Genomic DNA, 22,213 nt, shown 5'->3' with positions numbered 1-22,213 from the left:
TGGTCATGAAAACTTATCTAGCAGTAGTGAATCGGCACAGTAGGCTGGGGATAGCTCAAATGGCAGACATTTTATGCAGATATTTCAAAAATGCTCTAAGTGGAGCCCTCGTCCTTCATGATTAACTAAAGAAGTTAGGAAAAACATTAGACTTGAAAAAGCATATAGCTGCACAAAGATGAGTGGCAGGTCAGATTATTGATAACAGTTATAAACAATGACAAAATTCCTAACTGATTAATCAGGAGGAAGAAATCGGAGGAGAGGAAGCTAGCGAGGAATGTTTACTCTTGCTGTGGCACAATGACCTTCCAATTAAATCACCAGTCTTCTCAGTAATGAGAGAGCAACCTGGTAGTCCACAAAGACTGTGGTAACATTTTGCCTTACTTTTATTTGTTAGAAAGGCCTCTAAATGACATGTTAAACCAAGACACCGTTGAGTGTATGTAGAAGGTTCCATAGCATTGTTTTGAAAAAAGAGCAAGTAGTTAGTCACTGATGCCTTAGCCAACATTTATCCCACTCTCAGTATCATAAAAGTTAATGATCTGATCATTATCACATTACTGTTTGAGAGACCTTACTGCACAAGTTAGCTCAATCATTTCTACATATGGTTCTGACTGCACTTCAAAGTGAACGTTAAGCACCAGGTATGGGTAAGCTAGGTTTCAAGTGCTATACTCAACTCCAGCAAATCTTTTATTAACCAGCATCTACGGGACCCGGACTGTGCTAACTGATCAAGAGGTCCACATAATCAATGTATAAATGCATACTAAGTAATAGAAATGTAATGTAGGTAGTATACACATCTGTTATACTTTATTTACAGCTTAAATCACTTAAATAATAATGCAACATTGCCTTGAACAAAACTTAGCAGCCTTCTTACTTGCATCCTGAACTGACTACTTGGACGTCGCCGAGTTCACCATAATAAAGTATATAATATGTTAGTTTTTTTTTGCAAGTGCTGATTCATATGTTACTGGTTAAAACATTATCTGTTAGATCATTTAAACAATGTTAAAATAGTGAATCAAAAGCTGAAATGCTCAATAATGGAAACATAAACATTGTAGAAAATTGAGGTTTATGTACACTCATAGAGATATACAGCACGGAAACAGACCATTTGGTCCAACTCATCCATGCTGACTAGATATCCCAACCTAATGTAGCCCATGTGCCAGCACTTGGTCCATATCCCTCTAAACACGTCCTATTTGTACACTCTTTCAGATACATTTTAAATGCTGCAATTGTACCAGCTTCCACCAATTCCTCTGGCTGCTCATTCCATACATGCACCACCCTCTGCGTGAAAATGTTGCTCCTTAGGTCCCTTTTATATCTTTCCCCTCTCACCCTAAACCTATGCCCTCTGGTTCTGGACTCCCCACCCCAGGGAAAAGACTTTGTCTATTTATCCTATCCATGCCCCTCATGATTTTATAAACCTCAATAAGGTCACCCCTCAGCCTCCGACGCTCCAGGGAAAACAGCCCCAGCCTGTTCAGCCTCTCCCTATAGCTCAAATCTTCCAACCCTGGCAATATTCTTGTAAATCCTTTTTGAACCCTTTCAAGTTTCACAACATCTTTCCAATAGGAAGGAGGCCAGAACTGCACGCACTATTCCAAAAGTGGCCTAACCAATGTCTTGTCCAGCCGCAACATACCTCCCAACTCCTGTACTCAATACTCTAACCAATAAAGGAAAGCAAACCAAACGCTGACTTCGCTATCCTATCCACTTGCGACTCCACTTTCAAGGAGCTATGAACTTGCACTCCAAGGTTTCTTTGTCCAGCAACATTCCACAGGATCTTCTATTAAGTGTATATGCTGAAAATGTGTTGCTGGTTAAAGCACAGCAGGTCAGGCAGCATCCAAGGAACAGGAAATTCGACGTTTCAGGCCAGAGCCCTTCATCAGAAATGAGGCCTACTATTAAGTGTATATGTCCTGCTATGATTTGCTTTAAAGATATAAAAGAGACCTAAGGCAATGTTTTCACGCAGAGGGTGGTACGTGTAAGGAATTAGCTGCCAGAGGATGTGGTGGAGGCTGGTACAATTGCAACATTTAAGAGGCATTTAGATGAGTATATGACTAGGAAGGGTTTGGAGGGATATGGGCTGTGTGCTGGCTGGTGGGACTAGATTGGGTTGGGATATCTGGTCAGCATGGACAGGTTGGATCGAAGAGTCTGGATCACTGGTGCTGGAAGAGCACAGCAGTTCAGGCAGCATCCAAAGTGCAGCGAAAGCCCTTCATCAGGAATAAAGGCAGTGAGCCTGAAGCGGCCTCCTCTAGCTTATCTCTCCACACTTCAGGCTCACTGCCTTTATTCCTGATGAAAGGCTTTTGCCCAAAATGTCGATTTCGCTGCACTTTGGATGCTGCCTGAACTGCTGTGCTCTTCCAGCATCACTGATCTAGAATCTGGTTTCCAGCATCTGCAGTCATTGTTTTTATCTGGACCAAAGAGTCTGTTTCTTTGCTGTACATCTCTATGACTGTATGACTCTAAATGCGAGGTGCTGCATTTATTTCTAAATTAAACTCTGCCACCCCTCAGCTCATTGGCCCATCTGATGAAGATCCCATTGTGCTCTGACGTAATCTTCTTGTTGTCTACTATATCTCCAATTTTGGTGTCATCTGCAAACCTACCAACTATACCTCCTATGTTCACATCCACATCATTTATATAAATGACGAAAAGCAGTGAACTCAGTGCTGATTCTTCTGGCACTTCACTGATCACAGCCTCCAGTCTATAAAGCAGCCCCCCGCCACCACCCTCTGTATTCTACCTTTGAGCCAGTTCTGTATGCAATTGGCTAGTTCACCCTTTGTTCCATGAGATCTAACCTTGCTAACCAGTCTCCCGTGGGGAACCTTGCCGAACGCCTTACTGAAGTCTATGTAGCTCACGGCCAAAACTCTACCCTCATTAATCCTCTTTTGTTACTTCTTCAAAAAACTCAATCAAGTTTGTGAGACATGATGTCCCATGCATAAATTCATGTTGATTATCCCCAATGAAGCCTTGCCTTTCCAAATCCAAATAAATCCTGTCCCTGAGGATTCCCTCCAACAACATGACCACCACAGATGTCAGGCTTACCGTCTACATTTCCGTGGCTTGTCCTTACCACCTTTCTTAAATAGTAGTACCACATTAGCCAACCCCCAGACTTCCGGCACCTCATCCTTGACTATCGATGATACAAATATCTCAGTAAGGGGCCCAGCAATCACTTCCCTTGCTTCCCACAGAGTTCTAGGGTACATCTGATCAGTTCCTGCGAATTTATCCACTTTTATGCATTTCAAGACATCCAGTATCACCACTTCTGTAATATGGATATTTTTCAAGTTATATATTATAACTTGTTACTGTGAAATATAGCATTCAGCCTAAATTGAGCTTTCAGAGTACTTAGAAATAATAAAAATGTAATGCTGCAGAAAGGCAGCACATCCTGCAGCAGCATCTGTACAGAGGGGAACCGTTAATGTTTCGAGTCCAGTATGACATTTAGGAACTTGAGAAGGAGTACTTAAATGTATGCATTTTTCAATGCTTAGGTTGTTTTCTGTTAGTTGTAACTTGTCAGATATATTTTGTTTGAACTGACAACTGAGGTATGATTACAGATTCTGTTGCATATTTTCCATTTGTCATCTAAGATAGAATTAAATAATTATAAAGATTAAAATATTGTGTCCCAAATGCTGGATAAGTGAATTATTGAATTTCAGCTTTTTTTGACATTTAGATCAAACTTCGTTTGTATTTTGGCAGATCTTGGTAGGATGTATAACCTAGTTTCTCGAATCCAGGATGGCCTTGGGGAGCTGAAGAAGCTTCTAGAAACGCACATTCATAACCAGGGTTTGGCTGCCATAGAGAAGTGCGGAGAAGCTGCTCTAAATGTGAGTTTATAGATTGTCGATCTTTGGGAAGTTAATCTGTAATCCCCTGGTTATCTTGCCCCCTGACTCACTGCCTGCCTTTTCCAAAATTCCTACAGTCACATTTACTTATTCCCTTTAATTATTTTAAGATCTCTCCCTCTCCTCCTCGTACTCTTCCCACCTCTCCTGCTCTCACGCCACCCTCTCTTCTCACACTTTTCCTCACGCCCCCTCTCTCATCTGCCCCCTTGCTCCGTTGCCCTCTTGTTCTGCCTCTACTCACCCTGTCCACTCCCACCCGTCGCCCTCTCTCACTACCCTATGTTGCCCACTCCCACTGTCCTCTCACTCTGCTTGCCCACCCTCTCTCTGTACTGATGCTTGTCAAATGCTTAAAACCATTTGCATTATTTTTCTTATGGTGGCTGAAGTAACCTTTTTTTTTGTGAAGTGAGCTAAATTAAATCACTTTTATTCTGAAGCCTACACAATTTTGTGGTTTAAAACCAAGATTCTGGTTAGTCCTTGGGTGGATGTAGAAGATTCCATGACTGTTAGAATATTTCTACTGAGAGACAGAATAGGCAACGCCCTGGTTGAAGTACTAAAGATGTGCTCCCTGTAATTCTATTTCAAATCGTGCAGTGTTGGCAAATACTCAACAATATTGAAAATTGATAATTGTTTCCTGTCAACAAAAAACAGACAAATCCAATGCAGCCAATTTGCTACCCACCAGTCACTTTCAAATATGTGCAAAATGATTGAAAATAAGTCTGAAGCTTTTTCAGCTATTTTCAGCCAGAAGTGCCGAGTGGATGATTCATTTCGGCCTCCCCCAGTGGTCCCGAGCATTACAGATATCAGTATTCAGCCAATTCGATTTACTCCACATGACATCAAAAGATGGTTGGAGACACTGGATACTGCAAAGGCTATGGGCCCTGACATCATTGTGGCAAAATTATTTAAAGACTTGCGTTCCAGAACTTGCCACTTCCCTAGCCAAGCTGTTCTGGTACAGTTTCAACACTGGCATCCAAGCAACAATGTGGAAAATGGCCCACGTATGTCCTGTACAAATCCAACCCAACCAATTACTGCCCCATCAATCTACTATGTCATGAGTACAGTGATGGAAGGTGAGATCAACATGCAGTCAAGCAGCATCTGCTCAATTTGGGTTCTGCCAGGGCCACCCAGCTCCTAACGTCATTACAGAGCGTTGATTCAAACATGGACAAAAGACCCAACTTCCAGAAATGAAGTGAGAATGACAGTCCTTGACATCAAGGCTGAATTTGACTGAGTGTGGCATCAAGGTGCCCTCGTAAAACTAGAATCAATGGGTATCGGGTGCAAACTGTCCAATAGTTAGTCTACCTGACATGTAAGAAGATGGTTGTGGTTGTTGGAGGTCAGTCACCTTAGCTCCAGGACATCTCTGCAGGATTTCTTCAGAGTGGTGTCCTAGGCCAAGCCATCTTTGGCTGTTTCATCAGTCACCTTCCCTTCATTCGAAGGTCTGAAGTGGAGTTTGTCACTGATGATTGCACAATATTCAGTATCATTTGCGACAACTCAGATGCTGAAGCAGCCCATGCCCAAATGTAACAAGATCTGGACAATATCCAGGCTTGGACTGACAAGTGACAAGTAGCATTCATGCCATTCAAATGCCAGGCTATGACCATCACCAATCTAACCACTGCTCCTTGACATTCAGTGATGTTAGCATCACTGAATCCCCCACTGTCAACACCCAGGGGGTTATCATTGACCAGAAACTCAACTGGACTTAACGCTTAAATGCAGTGGCTACAAGAGCATATGTGTGTTATCTACAAGATGCACTGCAGAAATTCACCAAAGATCCTCAGACAGTATCTTCCAATCTACAATAACTTCCATCTAGGGCAAGGGCAGCAGATATATGGGAACACCACCACCTTCAAGTTTCTCTCCAAGCCATTCATCATCCTGACTTTGAAATATATTATCGTTTCTTCACTGTCGCTGGGTCAAAATCCTGGAATTCCGTCCGTAATGGCATTGTGGGTCAACCCACAGTGGATTGACTGCAGCGGTTCAAGAAGGAAGCTCACCACCACCTTCTCAAGGGCAACTAGGGATGGGTAATAAATGAATAAAAAAAGTTGATGATGACAGTGTTACCAAGTGGCATTTCACAGTACCCAACTGCTGCAGAGTTTGGATTTTGCCAATACCACTTGACTCCTGACTTGAATTTAGCCTTGGTCTAAAACTAGCGTATCTTGTACAAAGTATGATGGTACTGGTTATTTATCTATATTTTTTACTCTGGAATATCGGGTGAGATTTTGAAGTAATTTCATCTGTTTCATCAATTACTTTCTTTTGTGATGTGAGTGGTGTAGACGTTCACATCGTGCAGTGTTTGGGGGACCGTTTTGTAGTTCCTTGCACTGAAGCTATCCTTGCTGAAAAACATACACACTAAAAGCATGAGAAGCCCTCTCCAGGCCTGCACCATATCAGCTGATCTGATTACTGCTTATTCCTGCTTTCACCAATAACCCATCATCCCTTGCATTTCAACAATCTATCTGCTCTAAAGATGTTCAAAGAGACTGTTGTACCACTTTTTGAGGAAGAGGGTTTCCAGACTCCCAGTCCTGCAAAAAAAATTGTTCCCTGTTGTGTTTTAAATGGGAAACTCATTATTTTGAAACAATGACTTTCTCACAAGAGAAAGCATAATTTCTATCTATACTACCAAGATGCCTCAGGATCTTGTGTTTAAATCAATTTTCTTTTAACTCTTCTAAGGTCTGTCTGCCCAACTTTTTCCACAAGATAACTGACCTCTTCTAAATATTACTTGAATAAACCTTCTCTGAACTGTTCCAATGCCTTTACATCCTTTCTTAAATAAAGAGACGCTTCATTAGAGTCACTGAGACTTAACACTAGTTTGCTGTCATGCCGTGGATGCTGCTTGACCTGATGTGATATCTCACATTTTTTGTTTTCAGTACAGATTCCAGCATCTGTAGTAATATGCTCCAGATATGGTCTCATCTATACCCGATATAACGGAAGCATAGCTTCCCTACTTCTGTATTCAATTCTCCTCACAATAAACAATAATATTCTATTAGTTTTCTTAATTACTTGCTGTACTTGCATTCTGATGTTTTAAGATTTACATATGAAGGCACCCAGATCTCTCTCCATCTCAGCTACACAATTTCTTAGTATTTTAATAATTCTTTTCCTCTTCCTGCCTAAATAGGCATTCTATGTTTTCCCACGTTACATATTATTTGTCAGGTCTTTGTCCATTCCTTAACATTGTCTGTATCCCTTTGAACAGGATTTAGGCTACAACATACTTTATTACCTATCTTTGTATTGTCTGCAAATTTAACAAAAGTATTTTGTCCCATCACCAAATTCATTTCTATGATTTGTGAAAAGGTGAAGCCCCAGCACTGATCCCTTTCCAAACGGCTTTTAATAAATTACCAGCCAGAAACCGTCTTATTGCCTATTCTCTGCTTATTAGCTAGCCAAATCTCTATCCATGCCAATTTGTTACATCAGCCCCACACCATGAACTTAATTTTCTGCAATAATTATTAATGTGGCACCATATTAAATGTCTTCTAGAAATCAAAGTACAGTAGAGCCACTGGTTCCCCTTTATTCACAGCACATTATTACTTCCTCAAAGAACACAAACTTGTTAACCTGATTTCCCCTTCGCAAAGGGAAATTTAAATGCCAGGTCTGGATGGTGCGAAAAGGAAGCCAACGTCATTCAGAAGAGATGGAAATTTTTTATTATGACTCCATGTCAAATGCTACCTCTATGATGATGCAGGGAGTTAGATAAGTAATTTTAAATATTCAATGAAGAAGAAAATCTAATTGCTAAAAGGGAGTATGCTTGGCTGGCACCTGCTACCCCATTCCAGCCCCAGACTGAATCAGCACAAGGAGTTAAGTGGGAGTGAAGGAGGAAGCAACTGAGGCAGCAAAATTATTCTGATATTGTGAAGTACCAATAGAGACCATAAAATAATGCTATATTTGCAGTCATATTTAGTTATTGCTTCCCTCATTCAATGGCCAACTAACAAGTGTGCAGATATGCTGAGCGACTAAAAAATGTTGGAATAACTGAAGATGCTGAGAAGTGTGAAAGGCAGCACTAATTGACGTGAAATAAAAATGGGCCAACGGTGACAACAGATACACAGACCCGTCCTGAATCCTGTCATAGCTTCTGAATCTAATGGAACCTTACTCAAAGGTTTGGAAAATTAAAACCAATGCATCAGCTATATCACTAGCCCCTTCTTTAAGGCCCCAGCATAAAGGCCATCAAAAATGGGGACTTGTTAGTCTGCAGCTCAAACAATTTTCTCATTGTCACTTTACTTGATTGTGTGAGTTCTTTTCTTCCTTCCATTTTCAGATCCAGCTATTTCTGCTATGTTACTTGAACCTTGTATCGGTCCAATGCAAGACCGATGCAAAGTACATGTTCAAGTCATCTGCTATCTCCTTATTTTCCAATGTTAATTCCCTAGACTCAACCGGACCAATGCTTGCATTTGCTTTTTAAAAAACATTTACTGTTATGATATTATTGTGTAGCTTTCTCATATACTTATCTTTCCTCCTGAGTAATCTTATAGTCATTCTTTACTTTTTTTGTAATCTTTTCAGTCTTTGGACTTGGCACCTATCTTTGTGTATAATTAATTTTTTTTGGTCTAATATAATCTTTAATGTATACAAATGATGGATCTTGGCTTGAATTATTTTTATTGCTAGTTGGAATGCATCTATTCTGTATTCTTGAATATCTCCAGAAATGTCTGCCATCGCATCTCTATTGACCTATCCCTTACTCCAATTTGCCTGTTCACTTTAGCTAGTTCTGAGTCCTTGCCCTCATTATTACCATTATTTAAAACCGAAATACTTGTCTTGGTCTTACTGCTCTTCTGTCCCTCAAACTGAATGTAAAATTCAGTCATGTTATGATTATTGCATCCTAAAGACGCCTTCACTATGAGGACATCAATCCTCTCTTTGCAAAATGCTATGTTTGGAATAACCTGCTCTTTCTTTAAGAACTTGCTGTTCTCAGAAACAATCACAAAACATTGTATAAATTGCTCACTTCAGCTATCTGTGCCCATCTGATTTTTCCAGTATATGTGAAGATGAAAATCTCTCGTGACTATTGCTGTACATTTCTGATACCTCCCAATATTTCTTCCTAGTATCATATTAGTTTACTATTAAGTTACTGTTAGGGACTTGTACATCACCCTCATCATTTGTAATGCCTTTATCTTTTCTAATCTCTGTCTAAACTGCTTCTACTGCCTACTTTCCTGAGTTTGGGTTATCCAAAGTGAGAAACTTGTGCTAATACCATCATTCATTAAGAGTGCTCTCAATTTGTTTTTAGCTTCCTGTCATGGGAGCATGGAAGTAGGTAATTCGGCTTGTCAAAACTGCTTCACTATTCAAAATAGCTGATAATCCACTTTAATGCCTTTCCCATCTATAAAATCTCCATCTCTTTTTACTTCATTGGTATTTAGAAATCTATTGATCTCTTAACATATTTCCACAGATCTCTGGGATAGAGAAATTCACTGATTTCAGGGACCTGGGTTGAATTCCAACCTCAGGTAGATAGTCTGCATGGAGTTTGCACGTTCTCCCCATGTTAGCGTGGGTTTCCTCCGGGTGCTCCGGTTTCCTTCCACATTCCAAAGATGTGCAGGTTAGGTGAATTGGCCATGCTAAATTGCCCATAGTGTTAGGTGCATTAGTCAGAGGGAAATCGGTCTGGTGGGGTTACTCTTCGGAGGGTCGGTAAGAACTTGTTGGGCCGAAGGGCCTGTATCCACACTGTAGGGAATCTAATCATTTCTGACTCTGTTTTAAAAAAGAATCTAATCTTAGGTCCAAAGTGGCTTCACTTTTCTTTTGTAATCGTCATTAAATATCCTCCAGTATTCATGGTCCAGTCTCTATTTTCCCCAGTACCATGTGAATCGGAGCCACTCACTTCTACATATTTCTTAATTTGCCTATTCAGAGATTATTACTGCTTTGGACACTTGAACCCAGGCCTCTGGGCTCAGAGTTAGGGACACTACCACTGCACTACAAGAGCCTTCCCAGGAACTCACGTCGACTGCACCGGTGATTGGAGTCACGCATTGATTTTGCTAATTTTTATTTTATATGTCTGTGGTGGTAATCCAGAGACCTTTTTTTTGGGGCGCTGCTTAATTTGGTGTCTCCTTCCTTGTATTGATTAGGCAGAACTCTGAAACAGATGATTGGATCTTGCACTTCTCTGTCTGCCTGTCTCTCTCACGCTCTTTCTCTCTCTCTCTCTCTCACTTGCATAGCCTGAACTGTGGCACCAGGCAGGCAATATTCTGGACTTTTACTGCGTAATGCGGAGAATGAGATTAATCCACCTCTCTGTACTGTGCTATATTTTTTCATGGTGCTGCCCACCCCCCCGGCTTCCAGTGCTATAGTGCCGTGGCCTGTACTTTCATCCAGTTCCATTCATAGTGCTCATCAAATCAAACTGAAAGAATCTCAAACTTGTTGGACAGTTGCAACAGCCCAGGCTCCTGCACTCCACACCCATTTCCCAGATTTACTCATGGTCACGTCCTCCTTGCTGTGACCAAGTGCCTGACTCTTTAAGGGGCATGACCAACTCTTGTCATAAAGTGTCCACTTAAGAATTCCTTTCCTTGATGTATTACAGTGGCTGTAGTCACAGTTGCTTGACCTGTGAACACTCACTGGAGATGTTTACTCTGGATCAGTGGGCATTCACTTGCTACAGCTGTGATGCATCACCTTTTCTGCCATCCTTAATATGTTTTGAGTAAATACCTAATTATTTTCCTCCTTTATCTAAATTAACCATCTTATCACAAATTCTTGTACATTATAGTAGAATAGGCCTTAATCACTTAACCATCTACTCCTTAAACAGCTAACTTCTTCCTGTGATTGAATAATAACCAGTTCCAAAAGGGTAATACAGTTAGAAAAAAACAGCTCTTTCCTTTTCCTGTTTAAATGTGTTGGGCATTGAATGTTCAGCACTCTGACTAAATCACACTGTGTGCTAAGTTGCACTGACAACCTGGATTTATGTGCTCTGAGACCAAGGAGTTGACTTGGATCCAAATATAGAAAAAGAACAATTTACTCTTGTTTCCAAAATTAAATAGCTACAATTGCTGTCAAGTGGAGAGCTTGTATCTCCCTACTTCAGCCTAGATGAAATTTAGAAATTGAACAGTAAATTTACAGTTAAATGTTGAGATTATTCTGGACCACGCTAGACCCCTCAATGTTTTAAGAAGGTAGCCTAGACCCTAACTTGGGGCGGTACGATAGCTCAGTGGTTTGCATTGCTGTCTCACAGCATCAGGGTCCCAGGTTCAATTCCAACCTCTGGCGACTGTCTGTGTGGAGTTTGCACATTCTCCCCGTAGCTATGTGGGTTTCCTCCAGGTGCTCTGGTTTCCTCCCACAGTCCAAAAATGTGCAGGTCAGGTGCATTGGCTGCGCTAAGTTGCCCATAGTGTTAGGTGCATTAGTCAGAGGGAAATGGGTCTGGATGGGTTACTCTTTGGAGGGTCGGTGTGGACTTGTTGGGCTGAAGGGCCTGTTTCTACACTGGAGGGAATCTAATTTAATCTAACTTTTTCTCATTTTAAAGGTGGATGTGGTGGGTGTTCCAGTTTGATGCAACTGGTCAAACCGCTTGGCTTTAAGCAAAACAGAATTTATTTAAATACTGCAGTTGAAATATGAGCAAAAGGAAACTGAATTCAGAATAACTTTATTGTAAGACTTTACTGACCTGATACAGCAACTGTTACTAATTAACTGTTCTAACAAAGTAACATCCCATAAACACACCCCTTGGCAAAAAGGTAAATGCAAACACAGGTTCTTACAGGCAGGAGGGAGCAGCATCCATAGAGAGATTTCAGAAGAAAGTCAGGAATTCCTTACCGAAGTTTGCAACTCCCCTGGGTTCTCACATCTTGCGACTGCTACAGCTGAAGCAAACTAGAAAAAAATCTGAGTTGGGAGAACTGGCAACTCTCCTTCCATTGTTAAAGGATACTGTTTGGCACCTCTGCCTTTATGACCTCACTTCAAAAAAAAATCCAAGGACAAAATAACCTTTTTAAAGGGACAGCATTATCACAACATGAGGCGTTACCTTACTCACCCAACATTCAGCACTTTATTCAATGCCATACTCCAACTGCTTGTAGGTGGAAAGACCTAAACAGCATTCAGACTTTGGCTGATGAGTAGTATGAATATCACTTGACATTGAAATGTCAGACAATGACCATCTTCAAGGGAAAAGTATAGTAATCTTCTCTGACATTCAAGAGAATTTGCTATTCTAGCTGATGTTGCTACCAGAAAACAGATCCTAGAATGAAATTGGGCTTTACAGACCAAGTTTAATACTTTTAGTTAATGAATGTGATGTTTAGTTACTGAAGGATATTCCTATGAGGCTGTGGATATTTAACGACAGAACATGAGTTCTTTGTCAAAATGAGAAAAACACACCAAGCAATGATGATAGAAAACAGTTTTGAAAGATTCTAACACAAATAGGAAAACAAAACTTCAACCTGTTTTCTACACTGTCTTTTGAGATTTAAGTCTAGAGGAATTAATTTCTGCTCTCAACTCTTAGGGTTCTACTAAAATGATTCTTCCTACTTTCTTTTCCATGAAAAGTAGTTGAAATTTTATGATTTCTTTTCAAGTGTGTGGTGTGAAACTTGAATATTTCTGAGGGCCTAACCTTTATCAGTTCTAACAGCTTGAAAACTTCTCTCCAAGCTCTCTGGTTTGGAAACTTCATAGATGAGAAAATATTTCTGTGGAGGTGCCTGATTTCCCCTGAACTGAACTATATTCTGTTTCTGCTCTGAAGCCAAAAGAAAACTAATGGTTTTGTTTTGTAGACTCTGTTTATCATAACCTCAGCCTAAAAACATCCTCTCCATTAACAGAGTGTCAACTGGACATTTAACTGAAGTCATGTGCCTTCTTAGAAATGATATATAAAGGTTGTTGTCCAAATGACTACGCGGCCTTTTTAGAGAAAAAAAATTAATTTACCAAAATTCCCCTCTGCCTATTTTAAAATCCAAACTTCAAAAATTATTTTGTTGTGTTATATTCATCCTACTACCATTGCTGAATTTTTGAACATTTGAGGTAACTATTGACCATAAACCCAACTGAACAAGACATATCAATGCAACGGCTACAAGAACACGTCAAAAGCTGGGAACACTAGAGAGACTGATTAAACTCACAACTCCCTGAAATCTGTTCTACAAGACAAGTGCAACAATTCAAGAAACCACTTTGCCAATTTTCCAAGGGTGTTTAGGGATGTGTAACAAATGCTCATATTACTAGTGGTAGTCTCATCTTTTAAGAAATAAAAAAAATCAAGGGTGTGATGCAATGTATTCCATTTGCAATTCTCACTATCTCCATCAGCTTAAGCATACACTCAGTCCATACTGCTGCACATTGTACAAGGTGAATTCTCTGAAGCAAATCTCCATATTTCCATCAACAAAACAATCCAAATCTATGTTCTTCACCACCTGGAAGGACAAGAGCAACAAAATATTGAGTACAACCCGTACATTACCCTCCAGGTTGGCCACCACTTGGCATAAAGTTATTGCTGGATTAAAAATCTGGACATGCCTTCCAAACAGCACTCTGGATGTGCCTAAACCGTATGGATTGCAAGCATTTCAGCAATGCACAAGTAATTAAGGACAACAAATATTGGCCTTGGCAGTGATATTAACATTTGAACAGCAAATGAAAAGAAAGTAAATTGTAATCAAATCAGTAATTTCATTTTAAATTGTGGAGGAAAGTCTGCTTGCAAAATAACCAAATTGAGATTTCCAAAGCATACTTTAATAAAGTATGAGTAATGAATATTTCTGCTGAATAAGCATAAGGGCCTTGGTCTTGTTATTGCAGCGTAACAATACATTTGCTCTCCAACATTCATTCTTCCAAACTGATGCTAAGGAAGCCATTGCACATTTAACACTCCTGATATTGAAATCTGAGGATTAAATTTTCCAGGATTTAGGATTGCAAGATCCTTTTTCAATGGAAGAACTAAACCGTTTCAGTCCATGATCATTCCCCTAAACAATTATTTAAAAAGTATGTTTTCAGTCCAGTATGTTTCAATATGACTGTCAGAACCATGGTCTAAACAATAAACTACAAATGTAGTTGACATGGTACCAATGCACCGATACTGGCAAACTACTTCAGTGGCCAGGTTTAGAGAAGTTCTAATTCGATGGTGGAAATGTATATTACAAGTGGTAAGGTTTTTGCACACATTTGCATTAATTTGCTGATATGTGTTAATTGTGTTTGTGCGCAGTGGCAACAGCGCATGGAACTGTCAGCGTATATTAAAATCAAATTTCCCATTCTTTGGGGCGACTGGAAAGTGGGACTGGGCCTGGAGCAGGTGAGTGTGCTCCCCCAGAGTGAGCTACAGTACCACTCACTGAAATGACTTGTGTAGGACGATGTGCTGCCAAACTTTCCATCCCCTCTCTCCACTCTCAATCTCTGAGCAGTGATGTAGGCTTCTACACAAGAATGTCTAAGTCCACCTAAGATTTGTTCCAAATAAGCTGTGGAGAGTTTTGTTTTAATGCTGTTATTCATCAATAATTAAGTTGGTTTTACATTTAATAAAATGAATATTTTTAGTATATTCATATCTATTTTTTCTTTTTTTTGTTTGACGTAGGATCCCAAAATGTATGTACAGACTATTCTTGATGTTCATAAGAAGTACAATGCATTAGTGATGTCAGCATTCAACAATGATGCTGGATTTGTGGCTGCTTTGGATAAGGTAAGGTGTTATTTTGTAGCAAGGAAATAATGCAGAATTTAGGGTGGCAACATGCTCTGAATTACCACGCAACCAAAATAGTTGGGTTTAAAGAAAATTCAGTTGTTAGATGCAGTGTTTCCTTTGTCGCCACTTTTAAACCCTTGGCAAGTTGAAATAAACCTCTAACACTCACTGGAGTGCATTTGATGTAACAATTAAATTTTGTTTTGATTTTAATCATGTCATTTAAAGATTTCTTATCTTTATAAATCCGGTAGAGCGACTACACTAGCCTAAAATCATGATAATGGGAATTAACAGCTGTCATGCCAAAGTCTGTAGTGACAATGTTCAAACACCTCAAAGCTTGAGAAGCCACTACGGTTTGATATTAGTTAACTCATTTTGGTTGTGGTGTGAATACGCAAAATTAGCTATACCGTATGGTTGATAAAAAGAGATCCGATAGCTGTCAGTCTACACTGTCTTATGTTTGAGGCAGTTCGGTCTGGTGAAACCAGTGTTTCAATCACGTTCATTCTTTTTGTAGAAAAACAATGAATGAATTTGCAGGCCTTGCTTGAAACAGATATGTTTGATATGAACCCCCCCCTTTTGATGGATTGAAAGGATGCAGTCGCACAAAACTAACATGCCATAGTAATCTTCACAGTTGGAGGCAGAATCATTGTTTTCTAGTTAATGTCTGCAGATTGTGTTATACTAGGTAGTTAGAACTCTGACGTACTTCCTTGTGAAATCGTGGCAACTCAGACAGGTCTGAAGTAATGTCTCCTGGTAGATTTGGTGGGATCTCAAGCAAAGTCTGGTGAAGGATTAGTTGACCAAGTGGTACATTGTGCTTGTATTTGTTCATATGTCAGTCCATCATGACACAGCACTTTTTGACACAAAGGTCACGAAAATCTGGAACTTATCTGCCCAAAAGGCTGTGGATACTGAGACAATTGAAATTTTCAAGACCGATTGATAGAATTTTGTCAGGCAAGGTTTTCAAGAGAAATGGAACCAAAATAGTTTCAAATGCTGTTGAGGTACAGATTTAAATGTCACATAATTGATTGCTAGAATAAGCTTAAGGGGTGAAGAGATCTGCTCCTGTTTATATATATGATATTGTCAAGTATTATAAGAGGCTATTGAATATTATTAGGTAACTGAGTTTCTTTATTAAAAATGAATTTTAGAATGAAGATCAAAGTTGTGCTAAGATGAAAAATTCTAAATTTTGACTTCATTAATTATGTAAAGGAAAATTAAATATTTTTAGAAAAACTTTACATTTGTGAAAGCATTACATTGATGCTTAACCAGAATTTAGACAAAAAAAATTTGAAATTGTTAATTGTGCCTAGCTGAAAGTTGAAATATCTTTTTATAGCACTGAAATGTTCCTTGTTTTTACCAGGCATGTGGCCGCTTCATAAATAATAATGCGGTAACAAAAATGGCTCAGTCTTCAAGTAAATCTCCAGAACTATTAGCACGATATTGTGATTCGCTATTGAAGAAAAGGTAGGATTTGGAAAAATGACATTTGATTGCAATGTTTCTTACTAGCCAAAGATTGAAATTTATCAAAGCTTACTAGGTGTTTAAAAAAAAGTTATAAAACTGCTAGAAGTGCACAGCAGATGTGGGCATCATTTATTGTGGGAGAAAAACAGTGAATGTTTAATGTTGATGGCCCTTCATCAGACTGTCCAGTGTAGTAACTGCCTAGAAGAAATTCTTCCTGATGTTTCATTTGTATCTGTTACTTGAACCATACCTCTGAGCATTGTTTTTGTCTTATTTTGTATTACAACATACTATTGTCTTATACCCTTTTATCATAGAGCCCATCCAGTTTCTTTGCTCCTAGAAGAAATAATCCTAGCTTCTCCAGCCTAATAATCCTTCATCCCTGTAACTAGCCCAGTAAATCTCCACTGTACTGTCTAACAGACTTTCACATCCTTCATAAAGTGCAGTGATCAGACTCTGACCATGATCACTTGTTACATATTTTATGAAAAACAAAGCCTTTCCACATATTTCTTCAGTGCTCAGGCCCAAATTCTTAAATCTGTTTAAAATCTGATTGAAGATTTGTAGCTCGGGTATCCGTTGTTGTGGTTCTGCTCGCCGAGCTGGAAGTTTTTGCTGCAAATGTTTCGTTCCCTGGCTAGGGAACATCATCAGTGCTGTTGGAGCCTCGTGTGAAGCGCTGCTTTGATGTTTCTTCCAGTATTTATATTGGTTTGTTCTTGCCGCTTCCGGGTGTCAGTTTCAGCTGCAGTGATTTGTATGTGGGGTCCAGGTCGATGTGTCTGTTGATGGATGTTCTTGCTGTTTCCGGGTGTCAGTTTCAGCTGTAGTGGTTTGTATATGGTGTCCAGGTCAATGTGTCTGTTGATGGAGTTTGGGGATGAATGCTATGCTTTTAGGAATTCTCTGGCTGTTCTCTGTCTGGCTTGTCCTATGATAGTGGTGTTTTCCCAGTCAAATTCATGTTGCTGGTTGTCTGAGTGTATGGCTACTAGAGATAGCTGGTCGTGTCGTTTTGTGGCTAGCTGATGTTCATGGATGCGGATTGTTAGCTGTCTTCCTGTTTGTCCTATATAGTGTTTTGTGCAGTCCTTGCATGGTATTTTGTAAACTACGTTAGTTTGGCTCATGCTGGGTATTGGGTCCTTTGTTCTAGTGAGTTGTTGTCTGAGCGTGGATGTTGGCTTGTGTGCTGTTATGAGTCCTAAGGGTCGCAGTAGTCTGGCTGTCAGTTCTGAGACGCTCCTGACGTATGGTAGAGTGGCTAGTCCTTTTGGTTGTGGACTTTTAGGACTCATAACAGCACACAAGCCAACATCCATGCTCAGACAACAACTCACTAGAACAAAGGACCCAATACCCAGCATGAGCCAAACTAACGTAGTTTACAAAATACCATGCAAGGACTGCACAAAACACTATATAGGACAAACAGGAAGACAGCTAACAATCCGCATCCATGAACATCAGCTAGCCACAAAACGACACGACCAGCTATCTCTAGTAGCCATACACTCAGACAACCAGCAACATGAATTTGACTGGGAAAACACCACTATCCTAGGACAAGCCAGACAGAGACCAGCCAGAGAATTCCTAGAAGCATAGCATTCATCCCCAAACTCCATCAACAGACACGTTGATCTGGACACCATATACAAACCACGACAGCTGAAACTGACACCCGGAAACGGCAAGAACATCCATCAACAGACACATCGACCTGGACCCCACATACAAATCACTGCAGCTGAAACTGACACCCGGAAGCGGCAAGAACAAACCAATATAAATACCGGAAGAAACATCAAAGCAGCGCTTCACACGAGGCTCCAACAGCACTGATGATGTTCCCTAGCCAGGGAACGAAACGTTTGCAGCAAAAACTTCCAGCTCGGCGAGCAGAATCTTAAATCTGTGTCCCAATCCTTGAGCCATCAATTAATGGGATGAGTGTTTCTTTGTTGACCTCAAATATATCTGTGATCTTGTACATTTTCATCAGATCTCCTCTCAAACAGCTTTATCCCAGGAAAACAATCCTGGTTTCTCCATTCTGGGATCATTCTACTAAATCTCTGCTGTGTTGTTGTACAGACAGTCACATCTTTCATTAAGAGTGGTGAGAAAAACAGGAGGTAATACTCTAGTTTGAGCCAAACCAGAGCATTATGAAGATTCAATATAACTGAAGAGTTTCCTTTATGGAGCCCCAGATCCCATATGCTCTGCTAATTACTATGCCCTGTCTCTTGCAAAGATCTGTGTGCTTAAACTTGGAGATCACACTGATCTTGTACGTTTTTTAATGATATTTAGTTTATCTTACCTTTGCCAAAATGAATCACCTCACCTCCATTTTACATTTAATCTTTCTGTTATCTGCCGATTCTGCTAGCCTATCTAAATCTTGTTGCAGTTGATTTTACTTTCATAGCTGAAACATTAACTGTTTCCAACAATTTCTGTTGTTATTTTAGATTTCCACTATTGCACTATTTTGCCTTAGATCATCCTCTCAAATGATTTCGATGAAAATATAGAAGGCATGATTAGTAAGTTTGCAGATGACTCCAAAATTGGTGACATGGTAGACAGTGAAGAAGTTTTTCTTAGATTACAAAGGGATCTTGATCATATGGATCAATGGGCTGAGAAATGGCAAATGGAGTTCAATCTGGATAAATGCAAGGCATTGCATTTTGGTACATCAAACAAGGGTAGGTCTTATACAGTTAACGGTCGAGCCTTGAGTAGTGTTGTAGAACAGAGGGATCTAAGGGTGCAGGTACATAACTCTATGAAGTCATATTATAGACAAGGTGGTAAAAAAAGGCATTTGGCACACTTGCCTTCATTGTTTACACCTCTGAGTATAGCAGTTGGGAGGTCATGTTGAGGTACAGGATATTGGTGTGCCTTCAAAGTTTGTGCGAAGATTTGTAGCTCGGGTGCTTGTTGTAGTGGTTCTGTTCGCCGAGCTGGAAGTTTTTGTTGCAAACATTTCGTCCCCTGGCTAGGAGACATCATCAGTGCTCTGGAGCCTCCTGCGAAGCGCTTCTTTGATGTTTCTTCCGGCATTTATAGTGGTCTGTCCTTGCCGCTTCCGGGTGTCAGTTTCAGCTGTCCGCTGTAGTGATTGGTATATTGGGTCCAGGTCGATGTGTCTGTTGATGGAGTTTGTGGATGAATGCCATGCCTCTAGGAATTCCCTGGCTGTTCTCTGTCTGGCTTGCCGTATGATAGTAGTGTTTTCCCAGTCGAATTCATGTTGCTTGTTGTCTGAGTGTGTGGATACTAGTGATAGCTGGTCGTGTTGTTTCGTGGCTAGTTGGTGTTCATGTATGCGGATTGTTAGCTGTCTTCCTGTTTGTCCTATATAGTGTTTTGTGCAGTCCTTGCATGGTATTTTATAAACTACATTAGTTTTGCTCATGTTGGGTATTGGGTCCTTTGTTCTAGTGAGTTGTTGTCTGAGCGTGGCTGTTGGTTTGTGTGCCGTTATGAGTCCTAAGGGTCGCAGTAGTCTGGCTGTCAGTTCTGAAACGCTCCTGATGTATGGTAGTGTGGCTAGTCCTTTTGGTTGTGGCATGTCCTCGTTCCGTGGTCTATCTCTTAGGCATAAGAGATAGACCACGGAACGAGGACATGCCACAACCAAAAGGACTAGCCACACCACCATACATCAGGAGCGTTTCAGAACTGACAGCCAGACTACTCCGACCCTTAGGACTCATAACGGCACACAAACCAACAGCCACGCTCAGACAACAACTCACTAGAACAAAGGACCCAATACCCAACATGAGCAAAACTAATGTAGTTTATAAAATACCATGCAAGGACGGCACAAAACACTATATAGGACAAACAGGAAGACAGCTAACAATCCGCATACATGAACACCAACTAGCCACGAAACGACACGACCAGCTATCACTAGTATCCACACACTCAGACAACAAGCAACATGAATTCGACTGGGAAAACACCTACTATCATAGGGCAAGCCAGACAGAGAGCAGCCAGGGAATTCCTAGAGGCATGGCATTCATCCACAAACTCCATCAACTGACACATCGACCTGGACCCAATATACCAATCACTACAGCGGACAGCTGAAACTGACACCCAGAAGCAGCAAGGACAGACCACTATAAATGCCGGAAGAAACATCAAAGAAGCGCTTCGCAGGAGGCTCCAGAGCACTGATGATGTCTCCTAGCCAGGGGACGAAACGTTTGCAACAAAAACTTCCAGCTCGGCGAACAGAACCACTACAATTGGTGTGCCTTCTTCTGGTGTCCAGTTCTGGTCACCTAGTTATAGGAACAATGTTCTTCAGCTGGAGTGGGTTCAGAAGAGATTTACCAGGTGGTGCCAAGTATGTGAGGTTTGAGTTATAAAGGCTGGGACTTTTTCCATTGGAGTGTAGGAGATTGAGAGGTGACCTTATCGAAGTTTATAAAATCATGAGATGTATAGATAGAGTTAATGGTAGTTGTCTTTTCCCTAGGATGTGAGGTTTCAAGACTATGGGGCACATTTTTAAGGTGAGAGAAGAGAGATTTTAAAAAGACTTGGACAATATTTTACAATTACAACTTTTAAAAGACATCTGGGTAAGTAAATGAATAGGAAAGGTTTAGAGGGATATGGGTCAGGCATAGGTAGATGGGACTGGTTTCGTTTGGGATGATATTTGGCATTGGCTGGTTTCCGTGCTGTATGACTCACTGTTTGTCGCACATTCAAGTGTTCTACCATTAGCACAGTCATATAATCTTACATTTAGTGAAATCAAAAAATGCTTTTATCTGCCTTTTAGCAATTCTAACTTTGCTAGTATCTCCTCATAACTAACATCCATCATATCTGGTAACATTGTTTGGTTTTCTCTGCACCTTGTCCTGCTGCCTCATGCAGGCTCTTCTATCCTTCCAAAAGTGTGGTGTCCAGAATTGGTCTCAACAAAACACTGATGTTTAACCAGTAATTTATAACACTTTAGTATACCTTCCTTACTTTTCAACTATATACCACTGTTTATAAAGTCCAAGATCTGCCACATTGCTTCTTTGAATTGGATCATCTATATCTACCTGATTTTTACATATTTAAGCATGCATTATGTATTTAAATCCTTGGTGAACGAGACATGTTCAGTTCAGAAGATCGAAATTTCAGCATGTGAATGAGAATACTTGGGGAACTATCATTTTAGCTGTGGACAGCAAAGTTGTGTCAGACTGCAATGAGTAGGCGAGCAAAATAAAGCGTTAGTGATAAATATTTTGCATAGGTAAATCTTTGTAAAATTCTGCAATTACATATCTTTCCCTGCATGTACTTGTGATGTAATGATAAAGTATGAATATTTTACTTGTTAACATTGAATAAGCTTCTTGCTCCTTGTGTCCCATTGAGGGAATGCACTGTAAGTCAAGCCCTGCTCTTTCTGGGATCATAACAACCATTTATTTTTAAGGTCACTTTACCTGAATTTCATGCGAAGGTTGACAGAAGCACGGACCAGATGTCTGTACTGAACAAGAATTGTTATTGATTTTAAGTAATTAATTATAGTTATAAGTAAACATATAAACTACTGGCATCGAAGATTATAAACTAAAGCCCTTATCCCCTTATAAATTCCTCTTTACGTAAGCATACAGGGAAATAAGGAAAATAGATCATTGATAAAGGTAAAGAAATACTGGAAAATTAGTTC

The 22,213-nt window shown here is 40.1% G+C and overlaps 1 protein-coding gene across 1 annotated transcript in view; it reads left to right on the top strand.

Annotated features, from left to right (window-relative positions):
* Nucleotides 1-22,213, top strand: part of LOC132815738 (cullin-1) — a 131,994-nt gene that overhangs the window by 82,270 nt on the left and 27,511 nt on the right. The window contains exons 9-11 of the mRNA XM_060824852.1: nucleotides 3,823-3,953; nucleotides 14,842-14,949; nucleotides 16,361-16,467. Of these exons, the coding sequence (XP_060680835.1) occupies nucleotides 3,823-3,953; nucleotides 14,842-14,949; nucleotides 16,361-16,467 (346 nt within the window). The remainder of the gene's footprint in view (nucleotides 1-3,822; nucleotides 3,954-14,841; nucleotides 14,950-16,360; nucleotides 16,468-22,213) is intronic.

Source organism: Hemiscyllium ocellatum, chromosome 5 (genome assembly GCF_020745735.1).
Source record: "Hemiscyllium ocellatum isolate sHemOce1 chromosome 5, sHemOce1.pat.X.cur, whole genome shotgun sequence".
Lineage (NCBI taxonomy): Eukaryota > Metazoa > Chordata > Chondrichthyes > Orectolobiformes > Hemiscylliidae > Hemiscyllium > Hemiscyllium ocellatum.
Note: the sequence above shows the minus strand (reverse complement) of the source record. Positions and strands in the feature narration are given on the sequence as shown.